At 47.8% G+C, this 26,737-nt stretch overlaps 2 protein-coding genes across 2 annotated transcripts in view; both read left to right on the top strand.

Annotated features, from left to right (window-relative positions):
* The window catches only part of HHLA1 (HERV-H LTR-associating 1), a 30,039-nt gene extending 10,059 nt beyond the window's left edge, over positions 1–19,980 (top strand). The window contains exons 4-13 of the mRNA XM_034668524.1: positions 1,384–1,440; positions 1,545–1,637; positions 4,060–4,302; positions 6,133–6,351; positions 9,424–9,543; positions 9,664–9,732; positions 10,057–10,131; positions 15,413–15,569; positions 18,577–18,659; positions 19,937–19,980. Of these exons, the coding sequence (XP_034524415.1) occupies positions 1,384–1,440; positions 1,545–1,637; positions 4,060–4,302; positions 6,133–6,351; positions 9,424–9,543; positions 9,664–9,732; positions 10,057–10,131; positions 15,413–15,569; positions 18,577–18,659; positions 19,937–19,980 (1,160 nt within the window). The remainder of the gene's footprint in view (positions 1–1,383; positions 1,441–1,544; positions 1,638–4,059; positions 4,303–6,132; positions 6,352–9,423; positions 9,544–9,663; positions 9,733–10,056; positions 10,132–15,412; positions 15,570–18,576; positions 18,660–19,936) is intronic.
* Positions 19,981–23,086: 3,106 nt separating this feature from the next.
* Positions 23,087–26,737, top strand: part of OC90 (otoconin 90) — a 35,337-nt gene continuing 31,686 nt past the window's right edge. The window contains exons 1-3 of the mRNA XM_011222912.2: positions 23,087–23,137; positions 24,440–24,589; positions 25,609–25,756. Coding sequence (XP_011221214.2) covers positions 23,087–23,137; positions 24,440–24,589; positions 25,609–25,756 — 349 coding nt within the window. The remainder of the gene's footprint in view (positions 23,138–24,439; positions 24,590–25,608; positions 25,757–26,737) is intronic.

Genomic DNA, 26,737 nt, shown 5'->3' with positions numbered 1-26,737 from the left:
CATATAACCCCCAAGCAGGTCGTGTTCCCCCAGGGACCCACTTTGCAAAGCACAGATCTAGTCAATTGCCCCCACATGGCCTCATCAGAAAGGCCAGGGTGTTGCACCATGGAGAAACTACTGTGTTAGAAACAGGGAAGGGAGAAAGAGAAATAGTAGTAGATATCACCAGGGGCTGTCCATCTATTCCCTCATTGAATCCTCACTATAACCTTTGGAGTAATTACATATTTATCCCCATGTTACAGGTAAGGAAACCATGGCCCAGAGAGGTCAAGTAACTTGCCCAAGGTTATTCTGCAGAAATGGCATTCTAACCCAGGTGATCTGGCTCTGAAGTCCATGTTCTTGCTCACTATACTAATATATATATAATAACAGGACCACATTCACAGTGAGAATTATTGTTATTATGACTATTTACTGAGCTCTTCTATCTGCCAGTCACCATACACATTATCTCATTGGATCACCATAGCCACCCCTTGAAGGATGTGCAAGCAAATGTCCACATTGCTTTGGGCAGCATCTTTTAAAAAAAAAATTTTTTTTTTGAGAGAGAGAGAGCATGGTGCAAGCAGAGGGGGAGAGACTGAAGGACAGGGAGAGAGAGAATCTTAAGCAGGCTCCACGCTCAGCACAGTGCCGGATGTGGAGCTCGATCTCATGACCCTGAGATCATGACCTGAGCCAAAACCAAGAGTTGGAAGCTTAACCCTGCTTTGGGCAAGGCATCCCGCTTTGGGCAGCATCGTAAGGGATGAGTACATTTAGGAATTCACTCATTTTCAGAATTTGCAGGTGTAATAGGGCATCTATGCCATACGTGATAAAACACTTCCAGCAGCCTCCGGGGCAGCATGCTGTGATCATACACGCTCTCATTCATTTAGCAACCAGGCCCTTTACGCTACACAAAACAGACAAAGGCTGTAATTAGCTTCCTATCTGTCAAGTCAGGTTTGCCACCAAATAAGTTTTGGTGCCAAACTCACACAAAACCTCCCATCTTTCAGTGATTTCGGGATTTGGGAATCTCTAATGAGGGACTGTGGAATTCGAATGTTCACCATTTTAAAGATGGGTAAAGTGGGTCCTAGAGATGTCAAGCAGTTCACTCACGGCCACATAGCTAGTAAACGGCAGAGCAGATGTTGTAACGCTGGCCGCTGACCCCAGGGGCTGTGCCCTTTGCCGTTACATTATACAGTACCCCCCCCCAAAAAAAAAACCCAGAAAATCAGGGCTGCCTTAAAAGGAAAGTGTTAGCCTTATTTTCCTACAACATATTCAGCTAGGGATTTCCGGCTTAATTTTCATTTCAGCAAAAGACCCACAGCTTCCAATCCATCGCTAAGTCTTATGTGCTGGTTTGTCTTCCAGTGAGTCAAACGAATGAATCCGACTGCACCTTCATCTGTGTGATGACAGGAAAGTCAGGTGAGCCACCAGCCATTCTTTGACAAGCTCTCTGAGCTGAGAATCAAACAGAACCCACTAGCAGCTGAGCCCAAGATTCGATCCTGTTGGTGTGGTTTTTGTAGGAAGGAATCTTTCTGACTTCTGGGATATGGCAGAGAAATCTCCTGTGATAAACTACACATTCACCAGCAGCACGTCTGGTGTTCCAGGTGAGTGTAGATGTCCCCCACGCCGGTCCTACTATCGTCTCCAGACCCGGGTCCCAGCTAGCAGACTGAAGACCGAAGCTGCCCTCGGGTGTTTTATTTAGCTACACGGCGCTAAAATCAAAGGATTTCACCATTAAAGAAAATTAATCTCTGGATTCTCTTACAAGAAAAGATCTGGTTACTCAACTGGAGTTGAACGGCCCTGTCCCCATCCCTCTCATTAGGAGGGACACCTTCCTCCTCTTTTTCATAGCCCTTTCTGCTCCCTAACGCCTGGCACTTTTTTCTCATTTTAGCCACTTGGCTTTTGGAAGTAACTGAATGGTGACCCTGTTGTAGACATTGCCACCCTCTAATACCCAGCCCCTATCCCACCATCCTCTACCCCTCCGCACACACTCCTACCCAACTGCTTGCCTTTCCCTTGGCACGAGTGGCATTTTTGGAAACACCTTTAAGCCCGCTTTCACCCCTACACTTAACTGTCACTTTAAGCTGAGTAAAGTTTCTGGAATCTGGCTGGTCCTCCAAGATTACCTGCTGCTGCTGTGATTACCTTAGTTGCAGTCCTTGTCGTCTGCCTTTGACCTGAGATAGCCTCTGAACTAGTCTGCCTTTACCCAGTTTCATATTTCTTAAAAATATCCATCCATTGCTGCAAGAACCATAGTCTTAAAATACAACTGGGTTTTGTCTCCCCGCTGCAGGAGCAGAGGGTCCAAAGCCCTTAGCCTGGAGTATACATTGCCTGTCAGCATGCCCAGCCTCGTCTGCTCTCTTTTTCCTTGAATTTCCTGCTAAAATAACATTGAAACTCCTGCTTCTTCTTGCAGATGGCACTTCTCTGCACGCCTGTGCCGTTTTGCTCGGCCTGGAACTCCTTCCCTACTTTTCCATATTTCAGAGCCCCAGTTTGCCTGTCAATCACCAGCTCAGCTGCTGCCTCCTTTTTCCTAAAAATCCCCCAATCAAAATTTGTCCTCTGTCGTCTACGACTCTATATTACAACACTCATTCATCATTTGGACTCGGTGTTACTCCAGGTTGGAACACAGGTGACTTTCCATGCGTGTCTCCTCACTGAATGGTCCTTGAAGGCAGACACCGAAACACCTTCAGCCCCACGACCTGCTTCCCCCTGGTGTTTGCAGGGTACCACGTCGATATGATAGTTTCTTCATCAGCATTTCATGGGGAGAAATGAAATTTACAATAAATCTCCAATTCTGCTGCCTTGATTTGCATTTGTTGAAGTTATGTGAATTTATCTTAGTTACTCTGAGGAAGGAACCTCAACTTCCGTGCAACGAGGCTGCTTGATAAGGAGATGAAATGGGCATTTGGTGGGTTCCCTTCACCTACTTGATTCTGAGGACAGATCCGAAGATTGGGTCAATTTCACTTCTTTAGAGAGTCCTCCCATGACCCTCCCAGGCCAGTCTCAAGCGTCGATCCCCTTGGTGCTCCTTTATGAAGCACAGATGCTTGGGAAGAGAGACCATGTTCACAAGTGGACACATATTCGCAAGGCTGATGTCCTTGGTAGCCAGTCACCTGGCTGAGTGACGGTTTAATTGGGAGACATTTAGCCCTGTGTCCAATTGACCTGGAAACAAGCACCAGACCTCTGGTGTGTGTGGGTTTTACTGATCCCAGAAGTAAAGCAGGAGAGAAGAGGTGAGGCTGCAGGACGATGACTGGTACAGGCTGTGCCGTGCACAGTGACCTGCCAAAGGGGCAAGTGGGGGCTGAAATCCACCGGTCTGCAGGCCGGCCTTAGTCAACCCAGAAGAAGGGGCCCGTGGGCTCGTGGGAGCCTGTCATCCTAACATGCAGCCCCCACCACCAAAGGCTGCCCAAAGGGAGCTAGAAGCTCAAATGAACACTTGAGCCTCTTCCTCCCTATATTCCAAGGAGCATCCAAGGAAACCGGCTAGATCTCCCTCCGAATTGAGCCTTCCTGCTACCTCATTGGGGACCTGTCTTTGAAGCAGCTTCTGATGTCCCCAAATTCTGCCTCTGCTCTCTGGCTGCACGCACGGGACACATGGAGCAAGCCTGTCCCTCTTCCAGGAAAAAGTGCCAGAGCCATCGAGGGGCTGAGGGCTGTGAGGTGGGCGAAGGGCTCTGACGGATTCGGGTTCTGTCAGGAAACATGTCGAATGTCTGATACTTTGCGGTCTGACAGCTTTGCATTCTGTTCACAGAGCTTTGCCGCATAGTGATTTTGGAAATTGATATTTTCGCTTCCTTTGCCATTCCAAAAGAAACACTCCTCTTTGGTGACATATGGTATTGTTCCAAGTAAGGTTTGCATCTCTGCGTTCAGAACGTTTGCTGTCCAACAATCTTTCAGTGGCTTGACGATTTTGTGCTCAAAGTGTCAAGCATATAAAAGCTGCCATTGACCGTCTCCCTGAATGTACAGCTCCCGGGGGCACGGCCGTGACTTCCAAGCTCACACCCACGGGCCAGCAGACACAACGGAGGACAAGCCGCCTGCATGGAACCCAGAACACCAGGGCACCTGCTCCGAGAACCTCTCCCTGGACAGAGACAACTCCTGCAGAGGGCGAGCAGCCTGTGAGCACAGACAGGATTCCGGAGCTCCATGCCAGGGCCACAGCCACAGCCACGCAGGGCAGCTCCTCCCCCACCCTCCCAGCCTTGGGTAAGAAGCTTTCTCGCCCTTTCCCCTCCCGTCCTGTTCCTCCCTCCTGTTCCCCCTGGGCTCACATAAATAAATGAAATCCTTCCTTTATCCCCTCCCTATCGATCCCTTACTTCTTCAGCAACCCTGAAATAAGAGATCGACATGAGCTCGTGTGAGTTTGATACAGACAAGCAAAGGCAGCGAGCATCATTGGCATAAAAGTCCTGCCAACATATATTTGTATGACTTTTTTATTTTGAAATAATTTAAGACTCACAAGACATGGCAAAAATAGTACAGAGAGTTCCCTGATCCCCTTCACCCAGCATCCCCCAATAAGAATGTCTTACATAAGTGAAGTGTATTGTACCATGATGTGTTCCTATTTCAGCAAAGCATTTAGCAAAGTATCTCCTGAAATGAACACTATGTGGCAGAATGAGGTCAACATTTTATGGCAGGGTTAGGCTTATTTGTAGCTGGATGGACAATGTTGCCAAGACCATGTTAATGACTTGAAGCCAGCACGGAAAGCTGCCACACGTGGTGGGCCAGACAGAGAGTTCCTCCTTCCCCACCATCTTCGTGAACGCCATCAGTGGTGTTATCACAGAAGATGAAAAGACATGCTCATGCTATATGGAAATAAGATACAACGGAGATAACGCTCTCATTAAAAGCCAGTACTGTCTCAATGAGTTCCGACAAGGGACCAGAGCCATAGAATTCATTCATTCATTCTCTCATCAGACATGTATTTAATACCAGACTCCAGGCTAGCTGCTAAAAGCACAGCTCTCTCAACATTCCCTTTCGTTCCTGAGCATGCAGACCAGGGAGGGAGACACGGACAAAGGAACTGTTATGGTCTAGCCTACAAAGAGCTATTGTCCTGGAGAGCCCAGCGAGGGGGCTTCCTGGAGGAGGTGAGAACTGATGGGAGTCAGACAAACAAGAAAACAAGAATGAGGAAAAGCAATCAAGTTCACTAATCAGAAAGTCCTTAGTATGCTAGCCATTATCATGACAATTCCACATAATTAGAAAATTTCCTAGAATAATATGAAAAAAAAAAAGATGTGATTGCTAGCGGCAAGAAAAATCATAATATACTTAGCTATAAGCCTAGCAGGAAAAGTGCTGGGTTTCATATAAGAAAAACTATAAAACTTCAGTGAGAGTAATAAGGGCATATTTAAATTATTAAAGTGATATACCACGTTCTGGATGAGAAATCTATTTTAAAGATGGCAGTCATTCCCAACTTAACTTATAGATTTAAAATTTTCCAAGGGGTTAGTTTTAAAAATTTGAAAAAAAATTATTTTCATGCCTACCATGGAAATGAACGAGAGAATCTATAGAATTGTTTAAAAGACTAGCGTGGGAAGCTAGGTCTTTGTCACAATGCTGTGATATTGTATTATCATTATTAGTATTATGATCATCCCCATTTTAATGATAAAGCTAAAAAAAATGAAATCACTTGCCCTTAATGTTACAACATGGGGGGGAGGTCAGGAATGGTTTCCCCTCCGGTATCCTCATCTCAAACCCCATAACCTTTTCACTGGGTCATGCAATGAGAAATGTGCTCTGAACTTTGAGAGAGCCCGCCGTTTGGATGTCCAAGGAATTTAGATTTCTTCCTTAAAATTAGTAGTTAGGAAAATAAAGTTTACTTTGGTCCATTTATTCCAGTTCAAGGTAGAGCTTAAGTCCCTGACTTCCCTGTTTTATGCATGCACATTGCATTTGCCCTTTGATAACATTTCAATGTTTTAGTAATTTTATATCTGAATCAAAACAGTCAAGAATGTAAGTGGCCTGTTACTGTCCCATGTGCAGCTACCAGGATGGTGGCCAAGACCCCACGGGTGACGACCAGCACTCAGGCATGGAATCCCACACTATCTATGCCCTGGGCACCTGCAGGGCCTCCCTGGAAAACACTGACCTCCACGCCGACAACTGCTACAGAGGCCGAGGCCATGAGGAGCCTGTCCGGGCCTCCTGCTAGGACAGCGGCCACACATGGCAACTCCTCCCAGGTTCGCCCAACCTCAGGTAAGAGAGGATGCTCACTCCCACCTCTCCCATTTTTTAACTAAATTTAGCACTGTCTGTCTTTAAAACATTTTCTAAATTTTTGAAATATAATGCATAGGAAAGTAATAAAACCCAAGTTAACGCCATAATTAATAATCATAAAGTGAACTCTCTCTCCCTTTTCTTTACTCCAACCCTTTGCTTCCCACCTTGAATGAATGAATGAATGAATGAATGAATGAAAATTCCCTCTTTGTAGGAATCTCCCACACCCTCTCTCTTTTATGTGCCCAATTTAGAAATTTCCAATTTCTTCTTTTCCCTTTTTCACTGTCCATGAAACAAGTGACCACTAGGAGCCAATACTGTTCCCTCCAGACTACCTTTTCGGCGTAGTGTTAATATGTATTAATGTTATTACATTAATTACATATACACGATGTATATGCAATGTAGCATACTTGTTAATTACATACACAAATATAATGATATGTACATTGATATGTAATCATGTATTATCAGGAAAGCCTGAGTTATAAAAAGCAAGAAAAAATTGTCAAATGTGATCCCAATTCTACGTATCTATGTGTATTTACGTGTGTGTAATAAACATACACAGAAAATAGAAAGTAAAACAAAGTAAGACTAAAGAGAAGTTCACAACATATTAACCTTGACTACATCTAGGAAGTAGATATGATTTTTATTTTCTTCACCCCACTGTCACGAATTTTCCATATTTTCTACTCATATAATCAAACAAAAAAGTTTTTGCATTTGTTTTTTTGAAATCACTTCCTCTGGTACCTGCAGCCCGAGGCCCTTCTTCCAAGCTCACCGTGGTGGGTAGATCATAAGACTCTTTATTACTGTGCTTAGTGTCCATTAACTTGACCTTCCTCGCTCTGGGCCATGCTCTCCTCAAGGGCTCGAGTCTTTAATCTCCTGTGCCATGAAACATAGCAGGCATTCAGGAAAACGTTTGCTGAGCCACCTAAATTTCTTAAGAAATAGATGGTATAAATGCAAAGTCTTGACTTTAGGCTCAAAATCAATTGCACCAACAGAACTGGGAATGTGATTTTGACAGCTGTGATCGGGGAAATACCTCACGTGATTGCATAGGAAAAATAAAAACTCAACATTTGGGTTTGGCTAATAGGACCTCAGCAGCCAGCACAGCCCTGAGGCTACACGCTCTGGTCTTGATATTCCAGACACGGCAGGGGTTGCAATCCTGACTCACCGATGCTGACCAATGCTGTCTGTCCTTAGGCAGTTCTCTTGACCTCTCCGAGTCCTGGTTTTTTCATCTTCAAAAACGGAGGAGGTGATACCTACTTTCAGAGTGGCTGTGAGGATTGAATCAGGTGGCTTCAGGAAGGTGTTCGGTTCAGTCCATGGCAACGCCAACGAACCCATCCCACTGCGCCCACAGCGCAACACGGTGGCCAGCTCCTAGAGACACACTTCGCAAGGACAGTGGCAAACAGGACACCGCCAGAGGAGAGCATGCGTGTGCTTTTGCCCTACGTCCCTTTCCGCTCTAATCATCTGTCATTCTACAGTCTTTTGGTTCAACTGTAAAAACCAACCACAGACAAATAAACTCTTTGTTTGGGTTGTGGTTAAAGCTGGTCAGTTTCTAGAATGACATAGAAACACACCCAGGTAGCAAGCATCCACTGACACCTTCTGTGTTCAGGGGGCTTAAGTCCTGTGCCCTAAGACAACTCCAAAAAAGACACTGATCGCCCCTCTCCCCTCTAAGAAAATGGCAAGATGGCCCCGCGGAGGGATCCTAACCATAGTCGTCTGTACGTGTGTGATGCTGTCTAGCTCTTCGGAACGCGGTGGTCCCCTTGGAGCAAAAGCAGGGTCTAATGTGACCCTGCCACACCCACAGCCTTAGCAGGGGAGCATAAGTAAGGAGCAGCTGCTTCCCCCTCCACGTCATCCCTGATGTAGTTTTGGAATATGGGTGAGGTTCCGTGGGGTGGAGTCTGGAGCCGACGACCAAGAAGGAATTCTTGAGACATCTTTGGTGCAAAAGGTGGTTTATGAAAGCACAGGGACAGGACCTGTGGGCAGAAAGAGCTGCTGCACCCAGGTTGTGAGGGGTGGCTGGTTATATGCTATGGGGTTGGGGAAGGTAAGGAAAAAGGGAGGTTGAGAAGACTCAGGATACCAGAGGTCTTGCCATTGTCAAGTTAAGTTTTTCCCTGTAGCAAGGCATTAACATGAAGATGCCTGGAAACTTCCTGGAGGCTGCAGATTATAAGGACATTTAATCGTATCTACATTCCCTTCCGGAAGCTAGGTTATTGGTAGAAATGCTTCGTTCTTGTAAACTGCTAAGACATTTGTGAACTGAGGGAGACTCAAGTCTTGCAGGATTGTGGTCTCTATAGGTTAACTGTTTCTTTGTCCTTTAGGGCAGCCAGGAGTGCCTAATGACTGTCACACACATCCCATTGTTGGGGGGGGGGGTCAGTTTCTGCTTTGTACTCAGCTTGCCTTCTGTTCCTTCCTCAATCCCCCGGGGTCCAACCATCCAGCCACAGCAAACAAGCTATCGCTCACTTGTCTGGGGCTTTCTTTATGCTCTCTGCTCTGCCTGGGAGGCCCGTTCTCGCTCTCCACTGTGTTTCTTGTCAGAGAAGATGTCATCTGCCCCCAGCCTCTATCTTCTGCCCACGTGCAGGTCAGCCTCACCCCTTTTCTCCTACTTCACCACATGAGTGAAAAGACCTGTCATGTCTCCCTCTCCCTCACCCCCTGTAAGGAGACTGCTGTGCACGGTTTTGCCAGGGACCAGGATCTTGACAGCAAGGATCGTGTCCTCAAGTGGTCCTTAAACCAGGACTTTAGGAACGTGATCAAAAGAATAGCCGAGACGAGCCCATGCTCTATCCTGAAGATGACAGTTTATAAGGGTGGCGATGGCGTGCATGTGCGCACGGACTCAGATGAGGGAAAAGCAGCATTCTCTTCACCCAGGAGCAGCCATGCTCGCACCCTGCCTGCATCACGTTACGACTCTCCCCTGCACTGCATCATCTCATACCAGTATTAGCTGGTTTCCCCTAGCATCCGACATGATGTATCACAGCTGTAGTCGGTACTTGCCCGTTTCCTCCTCCACCCTGGGCAAACCTCCACTGCGAGTTTTAACTCTTACTCAGTTCGGCGTCCTCACTGCCCTGCGGGGTACCTGGCTTAATAACCATCATTGGTTGACCAGGGCAGGACTAGTAGCATGGGGCTTCTTCTCCCCATCGGGCACCCCGAGAAAAAACCCGGGCTCACCCCTCTCTCATTTCAACCCAGGAACCTCCACCCCTGGCACAAGGACCCCGAGTCCAACCAAGGCACCAGCCCCGAAATATCCACAGACAGGTAAGAAGGTTCAGCTGGGAAGAGAAACCCGATACCACAAGGCTTTGGGGTAGGGGCTCCGGGTGGGGGGGGGGGACAGGGGTGCCGGTAGCCTGACTAAGCTGGACATGGTACTTCATTGGTTCTAGCAGGAAAAGAGGCAGGAGAGCTGGTTTACAAGCCTGGCTACATTGTTAATTGCCCTGTGATTTGCATAAAGCTCTCCCTCTTTCTTGGCTACAATTCCCTGTAGATTCCAGAAATCTTTACCCTTAAGGTGCTCTTATTCCCTAGTCCTGTGTATCACCCCAGGCCAGGTCATGCTGACTCTCCTGCCCCTTGCAGGTGACCTCCCTGCAGCAGGGCCATTTATCCCTGGAGAAGAGCCAGCCCCAGGCCTGGGACCCCACCAAGTGTCAAGTACGTACGGCAGCCTGCCACTCTGTTGCTCTTCTTTGTTTGGAACGAGGATGTGTTGTGCAATAAAAAGAGGTTTGTTTGATAAATTTAGATTCAAGGCTGCTGGGATTAAACCCTAGCTCTACCATTTACCAGGGAGGGGGGTCTCAGGCACTCGGCTTCGGGAATTCAGCTTCCTCGATTGGGAAGCGAGAATAATAACAATTATTGTGGGCACTAAAACTGTCTTTATTCCCCCACGGCTTTGTATTGAGTAAGATAATGTGCGTGGAAGTGATTTGGAACTACGGAACTCCGCATAACTTAATCCAATCAACTTTTATCCAGCGAACGCCTATGGAGCGATGCTGTGTGCTTTGCAAACAGAGGCTGTTCTTTTCCTGAGCCTCCTGTCAACAGAGGCAGCAGCAGGAGGAATGGAGGACTCCAAAATTCAAGCCCCATTCACTGGGTGCAGTCCACTTTTGTTGCATTTTATTTCTTTTTTTTTTAATTTGAATTTCATTTTTTAAAAAATTTTTTTATTACATTATGTTAGTCACCATACAGTACATCCCTGATTTCCAATGCAAGGTTCGATGATTCACTAGTTGCGTATAACACCCAGTGCCTTTCATTTTTTTACAATAATTTTCTATTATGTTATGTTAGTCACCATACAGTATGTGTGGTGTTCTGATGTCGTGTTCCATGATTCATTATCCAGCAGGGGTAGCGGGAGAGGAAGAAGCAGGCTCCCAGAGGAGGAGCCTGATGCGGGACTCAATCCCAGAACTCTGGGATTATGCCCTGGGCCAAAGGGATCATGCCCTGGGCCAAAGGGACTCAATCCCAGAACTCTGGGATTATGCCCTGGGCCAAAGGGATCATGCCCTGGGCCAAAGGCAGACGCTTAACAACTGAGCCACGCAAGCGCCCCTGATTTTTCTACTGCATTGTATTTCTTATTTTTAAAGATTGTATTTACTTATTTGCAAGAGAAAGAGAGCATGCATGCACCTGAGCTGGGGGGGGAGGGGTGGAGGAGTAGAGGGAGAGGGGTGGAGGAGTGGAGGGAGAAGGGCAGAGGGAGAGGGAGAAGCATGCTCCCTGGAAGCAGGGAACCCATCTCAGGGCTGGATCCCAGGACGCAGGATCATGACTTGAGCCAAAGGCAGACACTTAACTAACTCAGCCACCCAGGCGCCCCTACTTTTGTTGCCTTTTAAAAGACATCCTCTCTTCCCCATCCCTGACACTTAATTTCTATGGAATTCTATAGGGAACCGTGTCCTGGGTTTATGGCTGGGGTTTCGAGACTCTTCCCAGAGGCTCAGTGCTTTAGTTTCTGGGGTTTGTGCTGCATTTTTTTTTCCATTTTGGATGCCTCGCTCTTTTCCTTCCTGTTCCAGAAGACAGAAATTGATAAAAAATTGAGTCCTTCAAAGCTGGTTGACTCCTCAGGCCCCTCCCACTCCTGGATGCCTTTCTATGCTCCTTTCCTGAATGTTCCTAGACTATCCAGGCATATGTCAGCAGGGCATTATTAAATTCCTGGAGACTACACAGTTTCTTTTTTCATACACTGAACGTCTGCCTCAGCCCCACTCCCAACCTGCAGTGAATAGGCCTTTCAGACACAAAGCCTTGATTATACTGCCGTAAGAAATTACAGCCATTTTCTCCCCCAGAGGTTCTAAAAAAACACACTGTTGGTGCAGATGGGGACAGCTGTCAAACAGAGTTTTAGAAAACACGTTGACTATGTAACTATCTGTATCGATATCTACTTATATGGCTCTGTCTGTCTGTCTGTCTATTATCTATCCATCTCTGTCCTTCTTTCGGTCTATCCATCCATCCATCCAATAAGAAATATATAAGTGTAAAATAAAGGGGTTTTGATGACTTCTAGCAAATGATTCTTCCCATTCACAAAAAAGTCGTGCCACAAAGTCCTTTGAGACTGACTCATTCATCCACTCAGTGAATATTTATTGAGCTCCTCCTGTTTCCCAGGCACTGTGCTAAGCCTATTTTTACTCTTTCTTTGCAGTAATTCTGCAAGGTAGGTAATGTTATCTTCATTAAGCCATTTCACTGAGCACTACAGTTAAAAAAGTTACTGAATTTTGAGGCTACATTCGTCTAATTCCAAAGCCTGTGCTCATTCCACCCTTCCATGTTATCTCTCCCAAGATTCTCCATTTGTACAAAATAATTGCAATTTGAGGCAGAAATTTCTTAAGAGAACAATGTGCAGCCAGAGAGGAAGAGATAAGCTCCACCTGGAGGGATTTGGAGGGATTGTTCAAGAGGTTTTCATTGATTAAGAAAGTGGCATCTGAACAGGGTTGCCTCTAAATATACATTTCAAGCAGAGGCACAGCTTATGCAAAGGCACTGAGGCAGGAAAGGATGGCTGTTTCCCAGGAGCTGAGAAACTCCTTGTGGCTGGAATTCTGGAACTACAGAAAAGAGTGATGAGGAGCAAGGGAGCCTAGGCTGGGAAGGTGGGGGGAGGGGATCCCCAGGGCCATGGAAGAAGTGTCTCTTCCAAGACAAGTGGGAGTGACATGGCCATATTTGTGGTGCAGTAAACTTTCTCTGGCTGCAGAGTGGAGACCAAGGAGGGGAGGATAGGAGCAGGGATATTGGCAAGGAGGCTGTTGTACTAACCACAGCCAGAGATGATGGGGGCTGGAACTAGGAATTAGCTGTGTAAGACTTGACCCAATAGGGAGACTTGAGCGGTGTTCGGGAATCAAGAAAGGTGATGGTGGTGGAATGATCACCAGGAAGTAACCAAACATCATGCCCAAGTTGGAACAACTGAGCAGCAAAGTGCCATTTCCTGAGATGGTGAAGCATGGGAGAGGTTGGGAAGGGGAGGGGGCATGGAAATCAAGCCTCAGGAATGTTAAGGATGTTTGAGTAGTAAAGTGTGTTAGTATGAGCTCCAGACTCAGGTCTTGCCAGAGTCACTACCTGCTGTATAACTGATCAAACCACAGAATCACTCAGACCCTCAGTGTCCTCTTCTATAAAATAGATATCTACATTACATGATTTTATGAGAATTAAATGAAATCATGTATGTTAAGAACTTAGAAAAGTACCCGGTAAGTAGCAGGTGTGTAATAAATGCTAAAGTAAAAAGTCTAGCATATTTACAGAAATTAATAAATGTTCTGAAGGGTTTACTATTCTAATTGACTCAGGCTAAAATTCAAAATACATTGCCTTCCTACATTTTTTTAATGAAATTTTTCTCTAACATTATGAGCTCTCTCTCCACTTTAATAAATATATAACTGATAAATGAATGGATAAAGAAGATGTTATATATATATGTATACATATATATATATATCTTCAATGAAATATTAGTCATCGAAAAAAATGAAATATTTCCATTTGCAACGACATGGATGGAGCTAGAGTGTGTTATGCTAAGTGAAATAAGTTGGTCCTAGAAAGACAAATACCATATGATTTCCCTCATATTTGGAATTTAAGAAACAAAACAAACAAACAAAGGGGGAAAAAAGAGACAAACCAAAAAGCATACTCTTAACTATAGAGAATAAGCTGCTGGTTGCCAAAGGAGAGGTGGGTAGGGGCACGGATGAAACAGGTGATAGGGTCGAAGAGTGCACTTGGGTTGATGAGACTGTGTGATGTATGGAAATGTTGAATCACTACATCGTACACCTGAAACTAATATCACACTGTATGTTAACTACACTGGAATTAAAATTTAAAAAAACAATATAAAAATAAATAAATAAGTACATCTAAAACTGCTAAATTATAATTTTCAAAAAGGCAAGAACATGACTCATAAAAATCTGAAATGAACACATGTCAGAGATACTATTCAACCATTAATTAATGAATTAATTAAGATGGGCTCAATGGAGAATTTGAGGAACAGGGATTTTCATAGTCAGTCCTAGGAATTTGGAAATGAATTTACTAACTGATATCCTATAGCAAAAAATTATTTTTTTTCACTAGACAAAAACCAATTGCACCTTTATCAGGCAAAATTCATTTATATATATATATATACACATATATGTATACGCATATATATATATATATTGCTTACAGACTGGAATTATTTGCGTTGCTCTCAGACAGGAGTCATTTACGCTGCTACCAGTTAACCTCTTCAGAGTTGCAAAATCACCTACTCAATTAATCAAAGACACACACCCTTATATAACCAGAAAATTCCCACAGTGTCTGCTAGACAATACCCAGAACGTATTTACAGGTTTTAGATCATTTTTCTTGATAGTAACTAGTGATTCTTTGTTGGAAGATCATTATCAACATCCTAATGGAATCTTCAAATCACTAGAAGTTGCGTTCTCTAAAAGGAAGCCTCTTTTCCTTTTTTTAAACATGTATTCATTTATTTGAGAGAGACAGAGAGCAGGGGGAGGGGCAGAGGGAGAGACCCCAAGCAGACTCCCCACTGAGCAGGGGGAGGGGTGACTCAATCTCAGGACCCTGTGATCATGACCTAAGATGAAATCAAGAGTCCGCCTCTTAACTGACTGAGCCACGCAGGCACTCTGCCTCTTTTCCTTGTGTCTATGAGATGTTGTATCTCTTGTGTCTATGAGCGCCCAGCATGTAGTGAATGCTCAATACATTTTATTGACGTGGGGCAGGGAGGGGCAAAGGGAGAGGGAGAGAGAGAAATCCAAGCAGGCTCCACACTGAGCTGAGCAGGGCTCAGTCCCAGACCCTGAGATCATGACCCAAGTGGAAATCAGGAGTTAGACATTCAACCAATGGAGCCACCCAGGTGTCCTGTTCAATACATTTTTAATAAATCAGTAAAGATAGCTGTTATTTACTGTTTATCCCATAGCAGGAACTTTGCAGTGTGCTTTGTATACATCGCCTCCTTTAATCCTCCCAGTGATCGTCGGGCAGCACACACCCATACACTTGCACACAATTGCACACATGTACATAGATAGGCACGCATACCCATGCAAAACGCATATATCCATGTTTATTGCTTTAGATCCTTTTTTAATATTTGCTCTCAGTGAAACCACGTCTGATTTCCTCCGGGAACTGGACCCCACCTTTTTCCACCTGTCTCTCGGACTCTCACGGGAGCTTTCCCGGGCACTGACAAAGCCATGCTGTCTGCCTCTCAGTCTTAGAGCCGCCTGAGATCGGGGGCAAGACTCTATTCACCAAACACAGCACCCACAGAGGGAAGGTGCTTGCTGAATCCTTGCTGATATCAATGGTCTGGGACTGCATCTTCCAGGGTGTCCTCAGTGGCTCCTCGAAGAGGGGGCCATCACCACCGCTCCCCTCACCCTGGCCATCCAGAAGCTCAACCCTTGCTTGATGGAGCTGTGCCGCTTTTTCCAGCAATGTCTCTGCATGAGCGGGAAGCGAGAGGCCAGGACGGAGGCCATGAGGTAATCTGAACCAGTCGTCCCTCCCCACAGTCCATATTTTGGGGCTGCGTATGCTGTGTGGCTGCTCTGCAGGCCACAGGTGGCCGGGCACAGACAGGTGACAGGGCACAGACAGGTGAAAGGGGTACCTCAAGGAATAGACTCTCCGGCGGGTCTTCTACTAGACCATCACCTCCTTGAGAACCAGGATGGAACCTCATTCATTTCTGGGTCCCCGGAACCCAGGGCAGGGCTGAACACAGCAAGTGTGGCTGAGTCAAGTGGAGGTGAGCTGAGCTGGTGTGAACTGAGTGGAGCTGAATGCCACCTGGTGGAGTGATCACACAGGACTTCCGGTGGTCCTGGAGTGCTCTCGGCTTTAGCCTGGTGAGACTGCCAGAAGTGAATAATCAGATGACTTGTCCTTCTAAATCCCAGCTCTTTCTAAATCCCTAGCAGTCATTTGCTGGCCAAATGAGAAGATTGTAAAATGAAATTTAGAAGGCAGACCCCGCTTCATATTAGAAGTTTTAGGTGTGGACATTTTCTTGTTCTCGAGCGCAGACATCCTCCCCTTCCTTCTGGGGTGTAGTCTTGGCTATCAACCCAGAACCAAACAAACATGGATGACCACTTCTGCTCCAGTGGTCTGGGGCCAATCTCCCAGATCTTTAATGTTCCTTTCCAAGTCTGCTCATGACCTTTCAGCTTTTCAAACCTCCATCATCCCCTGGCTCTGAATCCCCAGTCCAGGTTTGAAGCCTCTTGATCCATTACATCCTGGTCTTGGATCCCTCAATCAGTGTGAATATTTCCTCCCTCCAGAGGGGGAAAGGAGCAAGGTCCGTAGACTCGAGGCGTGAGCAAGCAACGTGGAGGCATTTCCCCACCACGCAGGCTCACCCTAAAGAGGAGATAGTGGGGATCAGCCCACTATCTGACCTCCCAGCAGCTCTTCAAATCAACAACATGAGTTGAGTCTCTCCTAGTCACCTGTTATGCACTGTGCTGAACCACAGCAATTGAGAGGAGAATCAGACATACTCCCAGAAATGGAGAATTTCATAGTTGGGAAGAAGAAATGGTCATAAGCCCAAATTAAAATATGACATAGTAAGGGACAGAACCAAGTCATACCCAAAGGCAGGACCTATTCCTAGCAACCCCTTGAAGAAAAATCACATTTAAAAAATCTGTGTTGCAAATACAGTGTGGAAGGATACAATGGGGAAGGTGGAAGTTTCCAGAGAGGAGTTTTAAGTTAAAATTTAGAGAAACGAAGCATCTAGGAACCTGAGCTTATCCCTTCTTTTTCCCTGTATTTTCACTTAATGGCAAACTGTTCTATAATCTCATACTAACCATTGAGTATAGGCTGAGAATAACAGAGTGGGAGGCTGGCTTTACTCGGTGTAGATGTTAAATCCCACAGCCCCTGTGATCAAAAAATCATGCCTGAGTGGGGAAGCTGGCCACGTAAAGAGAAATTACAAAACAGCATGACAAGCGCTGTAGCAGATCCCACCATGCACCATGGGGCCCCAGGGCAACTGATGGAGGAATAGAAGCATCCTGGGCAGGAAATGGGAGAGGCCACTACAGGCAAAAGGAAGAGCAAGTGCAAACAGGAACAGCGAGAGGCAGCCTGGAATGTCCTAGGTCCACCGAGATAAGCAGTGTGGCTGTAGCAAAGGCGATCGGCCACTGTCCCTGGCCTAGGTCCCTTGCCAGGAAAGTCTTGCTCCTTCAGGCACCTGGCGAGCTCTTGCAAACAAGTTTGGACTTTTCCCCTAGAGCTCCAGCTGCTCCCAGCTGTGCATTTCCTCCTTCATTCGGAACAGATAGAACCCATTCCCCAGGGGCCTTTGATATCCTTTGGAAGTTTTCTAGGCAATTGGTTTGTGGTTGTTGGAAGGACATCTTGTCAAGCTTGCACACTTCAGGCTAATTGAGGGGAGAAGGGGTTGGGTCACAGAACTGGGCTCTCAAAGCTTGTAGGTAGTTTAGTGTACTGTATGGGGGATAGGGTGAAACCGAGCCGACCTGGGTTTAACTTTAGGCTCTGGACTTGCAAGCTCTGTAGACTAGTCACGTAACGTCTCTGAGCCTCGGTTTGTTCTTCTGCAAAATGGGTGTAGCCCTATTAGAATGGCAGTGCATTCTGGCCTGAAGTGGATTACCTGGGAAAAAAATCCAGCACTCTCTCCTGAGAACCGTGAGTCCTTAGGCAAATCAGTTCATCTGTGTGCCCTAGTTTCCTTAACGTCACAGTGTCCGGGAAATGGAGGGTGTTGGAGCCTGGGGACTCTTTACAGCCAGCTTTACTCGAGCATGCAGTTGCTCTCCAGGGAATGCTGGAATCACAGAGTGGTGGAGATGGGAGAGAAATGGGAAGATGTTTAGCCCAACCTCCTCCTGTATCCGGCGAGGGACGGACAGGGCGTTGAATTCCCAGAGTCCCACAGGGAGCAAGCTCTTCTTCCTAATAAGGTGCTCGGTGCTCTTTCACCGAAGCCCTTCCAAGCCATCCCTGCAGCCCCAGCCAAGAGCAGTATATTATTTTGCAAGTATTTGCTGCCTCGTTAACTGTTCTTACCCCACCTGACATGAAAAACAGACCAACGAACATCATCGTTTGCGGAACACCTGTTATGAGCCTGGTCCCGTTCGGGAACTTGGCGCAGGTTAGCTCACAACATGATATCTTCATGATAACCTGTAAGGGTAGGTTCTAGCATTGCCTTTCTGTGTGTATATGAAAAATCTAAGGCCCAGACAAGTGCGTGCTCAGCCTGAAGTCTCACATCCTAGTAAAGAAGGATGCCAGGACTAAAAATACATGGTTCTCACTCAAAGTCTGTGCCTCTCCCTGCTCAGCCTCTTCCCCTGCCTCTCCTCCCACACTCTGTAAAGATGGAGAGGGGGTCCTTGCTGTGAGTAGTTGGCCGCGATGACTTTTTCAATGGCGGTTGTCTTCTGTTAGCCACAAGGGCTGATGATTGCTTTTCGCTCTGATTTTAATCTCTAGGTACTGTCTTGAATACTATGCCTGGTTTCTGAAGAACGCAACACGCGTCTGTCAGAGGGTGGAAAGGGTGCCCCACTCCCACAGTAAGTATACACTTGCCGTGTTGTAACTTGACAATAAATGCCTTCTGTGAAAGGGTTCTAGAACTCCCTGATTGTCCTGCCTTCGTTGGGGGCCAGGAAGAGGAGGGGCAGCTCATGGAGTCCTCATTAATTCTAGATAAAAAGAGTGGAGGGTATTTCTGATTACTCTTCACCTAACAGTTTGATGTTTGCAATTAGGTATAGGAAAAAAAAAAAAAAAAAAAAGCACGAGTCAGCCCGACCAAGCCCTTTTGCTTTTTATATGATCTCGGGCAATTTTCTTATCCTCCCTGACTCCCATAGAAGCTAAAAATACAAATGAACAAAGAAAAATCAAACAAATAGAAACACTCAAATTCCTGACCAAAATAAAATGAGTAGAAATAATCCAACAAAAAGCTTGTTCTTGTTTTGCTTTGTTTTAAGATTTTATTTTTAAGTCATCTTTACACCCAACGTGGGGCTCAAACTCACAACCCCAAGTCACAAGCTCTACTGCCTGAGCCAGCCAGTCTCCCCCAAATAATCCAAGGTAAAGAAGGCAGCCTGAGGTGCTAGAAGTAGGGTATAGGGTACCCTCTTCTGGTCCTGAGGGCACCAAAGCCCCATTTATTCCAGAAAGGCCAGACGTGAACTTTGTTTTTTCTCCCACTCCTGCAGACAGAAGTGGCTGATCTGGTCTAGCTGGTCCCCGAGCCAATGGTCTGGCCATCTACCTGGACTATCCAGTCAAAGGACTCAGACCTCCTAAAAATCATGGAGCTATATGGAACTTACATTACCTTCATTCTGCAGCACAAACCAAGCATTTGGGGGTGTAGGTGTGGGGGGCTCAGTCGTCAAAGACAGATATCCCTTTGCCTGGTATGGGCAGAGGGAGCAGGAAATCTTGCAGGCGACTTATATTTAAAAGGCTCTTCTTTTGTCCTTGGTACATTAAAATCTCCATGCAAACAACAGAGTACATCTACCGAACAACATATTAATGAGGTTAGATCAGCTTTCTGCAAACTGGGGAGATCAGGTAGATGGAACTGGGTATCGGGAAAACATCCCTGGGCAATGAGTGCAGAGCTGAATGCTGTTCTGCTAACTGGGGGGGTCTTGCCCACATCCTTCCCCTTCTCTGACATGGACTGCTGTGTCCCTGTCGCTGATCTGCCACACCCTTGCCCTCCAGAAGAGCCTGCCCCATCCCTGATGCCGCCCGATTTATGTCCCTGTAGCATTTCCTTCTTTCTCGCTACCTTGAATTCCCTCTTCTTTTTTCCTTCCAGCCTTAAAACAAAAATGTCTCCAGAATATCTGCCAGTCGGTGTGAGGCCTTGAAAGAGCGATGGGACCTAACGATACATCGGATGACATCTCTTCCCCCTGGCCCCTGGCCTAAGTGCGCTGTCTTTGCAGATTTCACCAGGCTCCAGCCGATCATCAATCAACTGGAAGAGATTCTTTTTGGAAGTCGCATTTCTTTCACTCCTGTGAATCTGGGAAGGTGGGAGACCAAGTGTCAGAGGTCACACAGAACCGACTCTGCACTCAAGGAACCCCTGTGATGCTTGCAGCAAACCTGAGACTGGAGAGATGGGGTGAGGGGTGTCACACTGGCAGGAACAAACTAAGTCCAGGCTCTGAGACTCTGTCACGATACCCAAAGTGACTTAGACTTGGGATTTTAGGAAGACAATAAAATAAATAGGAAAAGTGGACCCATACTGTGGAGAGATTCACATATGATTTCTCTGTACCATTAACTCCCACTCAGTTATGTACAACTAGTCAACCTTGATGATTATAAGATCCAGGGGTGATGAGAACCTTCCCTCGGAAGAAGCATAGAGAGTTCGTGGTTTTTTTGTTGTTGATGTCTTGCCTTGATTCCTCATCTGTGGGTCCCACTGTATTTGGGGGTCTCCAAGAACATTCTCAGGTTCAGTGACTCGCTAAAAGGACTCATGAAACTCCAAACAGCTGTTATACTCACATTTCCTGCTTTTTACAACAAAAGCTCAAAGGTTAAAGTCAGCAAGTGTAAAAGGGCCAGAGGGCAGGGCACCAGCTTCCGGCTGTCCTCTCCAGTGAAGCTGCAGGGACGGCACTGAATTCTTCCAGCAATGGCACGTGACAACACATATGGGGTATCGTCAACCAGAAAGGCTCATCCGAACCATGGAGTCCAGAGTTTTAACTCGGGATCGGCCTGTAGGCATGAAGTGCCCACCTAGCTGACCTCAGTTACTCAGTCTCCAGGCTCTCCAGAAGTCAAGGTAACATGGTGTGACCCAAGGCCCCCATGACAAGTCACACTGTTACCTTTTGGCGTAGCCCGAAGCCCCAGATGGGCAGACACTCACGTCGGGCAGGAGATTCCAGGGGTTCAGATGTCAGCCCCCAGGAGCTGTTCAAGGGCTAGAATTTTCTTTGGCAGATTCAGGGTTCAAACTCCCCAACCCTGCTGAGTCAACCCTTTCCTGCACACCCACAGGTGTCCCCTTTATCAATTCAGTTCCCTTTAAACTTTTTCCAAGCCCGCAGCTGCTCCAACAGCCCTGTGAATGCCAAGTCTCCCTGCAGAGCCTTCCTGAGCCGGCCTGCTCTTCCCAGTGGCCCTCTGTGCACCCCCTCGCTCCTCACTGCTGTGCCTGGAGTTCCGGGTCCGCTTTCTAGCATTAGTAGGCTGCCTGGCCATCCGTTCCCCACCTTTGTGATCTATGCCTCTCCCAAAGTGAGAACACTCACTTTCCATTTACAGTCCAAGTCGAACCGATTTCCCCTCATTGGAAGACACTTGAGTGCCCTTGCTCTGACTCCCTGTGAAAAACGACGCTCTTGGAAAGGTAGACCTTGAACTTTGGAGAGAGAAGCGACAGGACACTTCCCTCTCTGATTGCACACAGATTAATTTTTAATCTCCAGAACACTTGAGAGACCCTCAAAATTAGGCAAATGTCAAGCTCATGAATACGGGTTGTCGTGACTCTTGGAACCCACAGAGGGTCCTTTAGTTTGCCAAGCTGAGGAGGACACAGGACATCGCCTGGGACAAAGGGACCCATATCTGGCTAGGAATCAAGAAAACAGCACCATTCATCAGGGGTGGGTTAATCTAACTAGACCTTCTCTAATGGATAACGTTGATATTAATGAAGGATCTTTGGTGGAAAAGAATCCCAAAGATTCCCCAAACGGTAATGTATCATCAGGGAAGGTGGGACAAATGACTTGGTCCCAACACCCTGGCTATTCCCTTGTGGGGAAAGCCTTGGGGATAACTGCTGAGCATGGCTAATTTTTAAAAGGCCATGTGTGGAGGACCTCGGAAGCCCATGCAGCGATCTGACCTTGTAGCAAAGACAAAGGCTCAGAGGACTACACAGGACCAATTTTCTAGGGTCACACCATCTGTCACAATAGCAGCTGTGGCAGGAGGAAAACAGGACCCAAGAGCAAACTGGCCAGAGCCTGGAGTTCACGGTCTGCTGGAGGTCAAGGCGAGGTGTGACCCCTTGTAAGCTGAATAAATTGCAATTTGGGCGGTGCTTAGGGCAAGGAGCACACCTCAGGGGGTGCTGCTGCATGAGAGTCCTTGGTGGTGTGTGGCCATCATAGGGTGGTTCACTGATGTGAAAAAAGATGGGACAGTTACTGCCTGCCAGCTGATGGCGGGGACTGTGCCTTTACACGTGTAACGTCACCAAACAGGATTCTTCCCAGACACAAAGGCACAGGTGCATTTCTGTCTGTTTCACTGATGCCCAAAATACAAGCTAAACTTGCAGGAGCGAGGGAAGCAGGGAGGGAGTGGGGGCGGGGGAAAGCAGGAATTCTGGCACGGAGCCATACAGCCTGATGACCTAACCATTTAGAGGTGAGGGGTCTTCTGTGCTGGTGGGTGAGGACTGGGGCAGCTTAGTTCCCTTCATCATCCGTGCTCACGAGACGCTGAACAATGACTAATGATCTATGAACAAAAGCTTCAACGCACAAGGGCAACGAATTATTTGCAGAAGCTGCTGGTGGATTCTGCAAAGGCTCGGCTTCCCCAGATTAATCGTCGGATGAGCCCGTGCGCTCCCACAGGCGGGTGGCGGGTGAAGCACGCGGAGCGCTAGCAGCCGGGCAAACCTGTCAGCTGGGAACGATCCCACCACCGCGGGCTCGGACAGACGCCCGCACCTCGGCACCGGCTGTCCTGACTGTCCCAAGGGTAGGATCGGCAGGGCAGCTGTGGTGGTGCAGCTGCGGGGACGAGAGGGACACAATCCCGTAAAAACATGTGTGGCACCGCATAGCGCTCAGCAGATGTTCGCTCTCCTTAAGATCTGGAAAGGAGGCCTGAAATTCTGGAGGCTCTGGGATCACAAGCCGCACCGCGCACCGCACCCCCTCGCCGTGTTTGCACAGTCCCCTTGGGGTCATCCCACGAAATGGGCGCGGGAGCCAAGCCTGAGCGGCGACAGGCCAGCGTCCCACTGCTAGTAAGTGGCCAGGGCTGGCACCTGATCCTCGCATGCCTGACAATAAAGCCCCACCTCACCCCACCCCACAGCTGGGACAGGAAACCCCTAAAGGAAAGAGGCATCGAATTCCCAGGCCCGAGGCCAGGAACATATAAGAACACCGCCGAGATCCTCTTGCTGAAGACTGAACTAGACCAGACAAAGCCAGCCCTTCTCCTTGTGGGAGAGCCCGTGTGACTTTCATCGGTCTTTCATCCCGCAAAGTTCCCCTGATGACCCAGAGACACAATCCCTGGGCCTCCTAGCCTTTGAGGTGAGGTGGGGGTGGGGAACAGGGGAGCCATTGTTCTCTGATTAGAGCCTGGGTCTCCTCTGAGGTGCAAGAGGGGCCTCTTAATATGGAGCCTCACCTGCTCCAAGTCATAGCATTATGACGTCCTCCTCCCCCTCAGAGGCCTCCCACCTGCCAACCTGCACAAAAGGCCATCCTCTCCATGTGAGGAGGGAGAGGGGGATCATGTGACTAAGGGTCTTCCCTTGGGGTATAAAGGGCTCAGCCACCACCTTGTTCAAAGCCGAGCATCGTTCTTCCAAGTGGGACCTTCACGGTAGGCGCCCCCTTTCTTCTGACAGGTAGGGAGCCAAAGGGGGCAGGAGAGAGGGAAGGAGGGAGGGAGAGAGACAGGGAGGGAAGGATGGAGGGATGGAGGAAGGAAGCTATGGATGGCAGAAGAGAGAGGGAGGGAGGGGGCGCTCTCAGGGGGTGCCTGAGAGCTGGATGTTAGCTAGGCCAGGATGGAACCAGAAACCAAAGGCACTCTGCGCTTACATGTATGAGGAGATGCGGTGCCAGAGGGAAAAACCCACCACGTCACATCAGTGGTCCTGCAGCCCTGTGTGAGCCGATGTCTCTCCCTAGGGCACCTAGTGTGAAAATACAGTAATCATCGGTCATGGGCCGGCCTTCCTGAGTGCTTAGTACACACCGGGCACGGTGCCCCCTTTAATCCTCATGACCGTGATGAAGAACCACCATCCGGGCATTTACCGCCCAGGAAAATGTGTTCCAGGCAACTTTGGTACCTGGCTCAGGGCACTCAGTTCATAAAAGGCCGAGCTCCCACCCCAGGCCGGTCCGCTAGAAAGCCCTTGCTCTTAGACACTTCCCACATTGCCTCGGACTCGCTCATCAGGAGACAGCTTGATCAGCCAGGACCCCAAATAGTGCCTGCAGACCGAGGCAAGGTGGGGGGAGTCCTCATTTCCTCAAGGACAATCAGGTGTCACTGTCAGCCCTGGAGGCCTCCTTGGGTAAATTAGGAAGAGATGGTCCTTCCTCCAGGTGGACACAGCCCCACACCCAAGGGCATCTGGCTTGGCCAACAGACGGCTGCTGGATTTCAGCAGTGGCCCGGGGTCCTCCCAGCTGGAGACTGTAGTGTGGTGTCCCGATTCGGGTCTCCCTTGCGGGTGCGTGGGGCTGAGCCAGTGCTGCCACTTCTGGATGGCACTCGGATCGCCCTCTCTTGGCTCTCAGCTGGGGACTGTCAACTGCATCGTCATGCCACACCCTGGCCCGTGGCTGGCCACTCTGAGGGGCCTCCCAAGCAAACGTTCCTGAAAATCATGAGAGCTGTGCAGTGAATCATTACTAGGCTGCTTGGTGGGGGGGGGGTCAATGATCAGGGTGGCGGTTTCCGGTGGGTACCATATGTAGCCCAAAGACTTAATCGGTCTGGCCTGCACTGTGTCTGGGGCTGCCGTGGCCTTACTGGACATCTCTGAGCCTCAGTTCCCCACACACATGTGCCAGCAAGGGTCCTGACGAGCCCGTCTAAGGCCCATGTTTAGTGGCGCACCTAGCATAAAGAATGATGCCATAAATTCAAGGCAGTGTTTAAAGGAATAAGGTCCTAGAGTGTGTGACTGACCTGGCTTTTAAGGTGGTAAAATACACACTATAAAATGTACCATTTGAACTATTTTTAAGTGTGCAGTTCTGAGCATTAAGTATATGCAAACTCCACCACCATCCATCTCCAGAATCTTCTCATCTTCCTATTGAAGCTCTGTCCCCATTCAGCAATGACCCCCATCCTCCCCCCACTCCGTAACCTACTTTAAAAAAAATACATCAGAGCTGAGTCACTAGTTTGTCTGTCACTTTTGCTCATTTGCCTTCTAATAAATACATGCTTGAAAATCCAAGCAACATCTTTGCCATTCCGACAAGCGTCACCCTCAGCCTGTCTTCTTGGTGCGTCAGGACAACTGGGGGACTGTCTCCCTGGTATGATTGTCCCAGGAGCAAGAGAACAGCATCCACTGCACAAAACTGACCACCCCCTTCATTTCACCAGACACGGGCTTCCTCTCAAACGGGGAATGGGGGCCTTTACTGTAACAGCTGCTGTTTTCTGGAGGCTTCACTGCGTGCCAGACGCTGTGGCTGTAATTCCGACTATTTCTGAGTCACTTCTCTCCGTCAGGCACTGTGGTCAGTGCCCTGGGGGGAGGAGCTCATTCAGTCCTTACAAAGGCCTTGGAAGCGGTGCTATTATCATGAGCTCTGGACATTTGGGAAGCGGGACATTCGCACTGTAAATCGCCAGTCTCTAAGGCTCCGTGAACTCATCTGTAAGATGAGTTTGAACAAGAAGTTTCCAGGGCCTTCTCGGAGCCCCAGTATTCTAGCATTCTCTCACAGCGTGCTGGCGACAATAGCAAACCGGACTTAGTGAGTGCCAGGTGGTGACATGGGTGTGACCCGCTGGAATGCCTTCAGCTGTTCGCCCATGGTGTTTCCAGGACAGCAGCTCTCCATTTGGAGATGTCCCAGAGCTCACCCTGCATTTTCAGTCTGGTTTCGTGGCCTTGAGCAAGAGTCATTCGGATCCAAACCTCTGCAGAACAGAGAGCCTCTCCAACCTTTAATGTTAACCTGCTCTAGGAATTTATGTGGCTACCAGAGGTTAAAGCAGAGGATCCTGCCCATCAGATAATAGCCAGCGTATGAGAAGATGATTGAGCCGAGCGAGAATCTCCGAGAACTCACGCTCTGCCCTCTGCACTCATTCAACGAACGTTTATTTTACAGTCTCCAGAGGTCGTGCCAGGCCCTGGAGAAGGTTCACAGAGTAGTGATCCTACAACCTACAAATGTCTTCTCCTCGGGTCACCTTCCCCAATATCAGTCCCTGCTCAAAAGTTAGGGCCCCCCTGATGCTGGGGACATTGGCAGGGCCACCAGAACATGGGGCAGCCTTTGTCTCCGGGAGAACAAACTGCAGAGTGCTCCTCCCTCCAGGTTGAAGCAGCCCTGCAGAGGGCAAGCCTGGGAGTTGAGCACTCGTTGCATTTCAGCCCGCATGGGCCCCTCTGTGCACAGCTTTGCACAGTGCACAACATGTACAACCCTATGCAGCCATGTGAGTCAACTGGGGTAGCATGACCACACCGTATTATCATTCACCCTTGGTTCCCAAAACCTGCTTTACAGCAGAATATGCACAAGTCAACCATCCATCGGACATTCTTTATGGAGTTATATTCCCAGGGAGCTTAAATTATTCTAAAATTCCTCTGGTCTTGAATGTTTTTCCTTCCCTATGAAATACA

This window comes from Ailuropoda melanoleuca, chromosome 9, assembly GCF_002007445.2.
Source record: "Ailuropoda melanoleuca isolate Jingjing chromosome 9, ASM200744v2, whole genome shotgun sequence".
In the NCBI taxonomy this organism is placed as follows: domain Eukaryota; kingdom Metazoa; phylum Chordata; class Mammalia; order Carnivora; family Ursidae; genus Ailuropoda; species Ailuropoda melanoleuca.
Note: the sequence above shows the minus strand (reverse complement) of the source record. Positions and strands in the feature narration are given on the sequence as shown.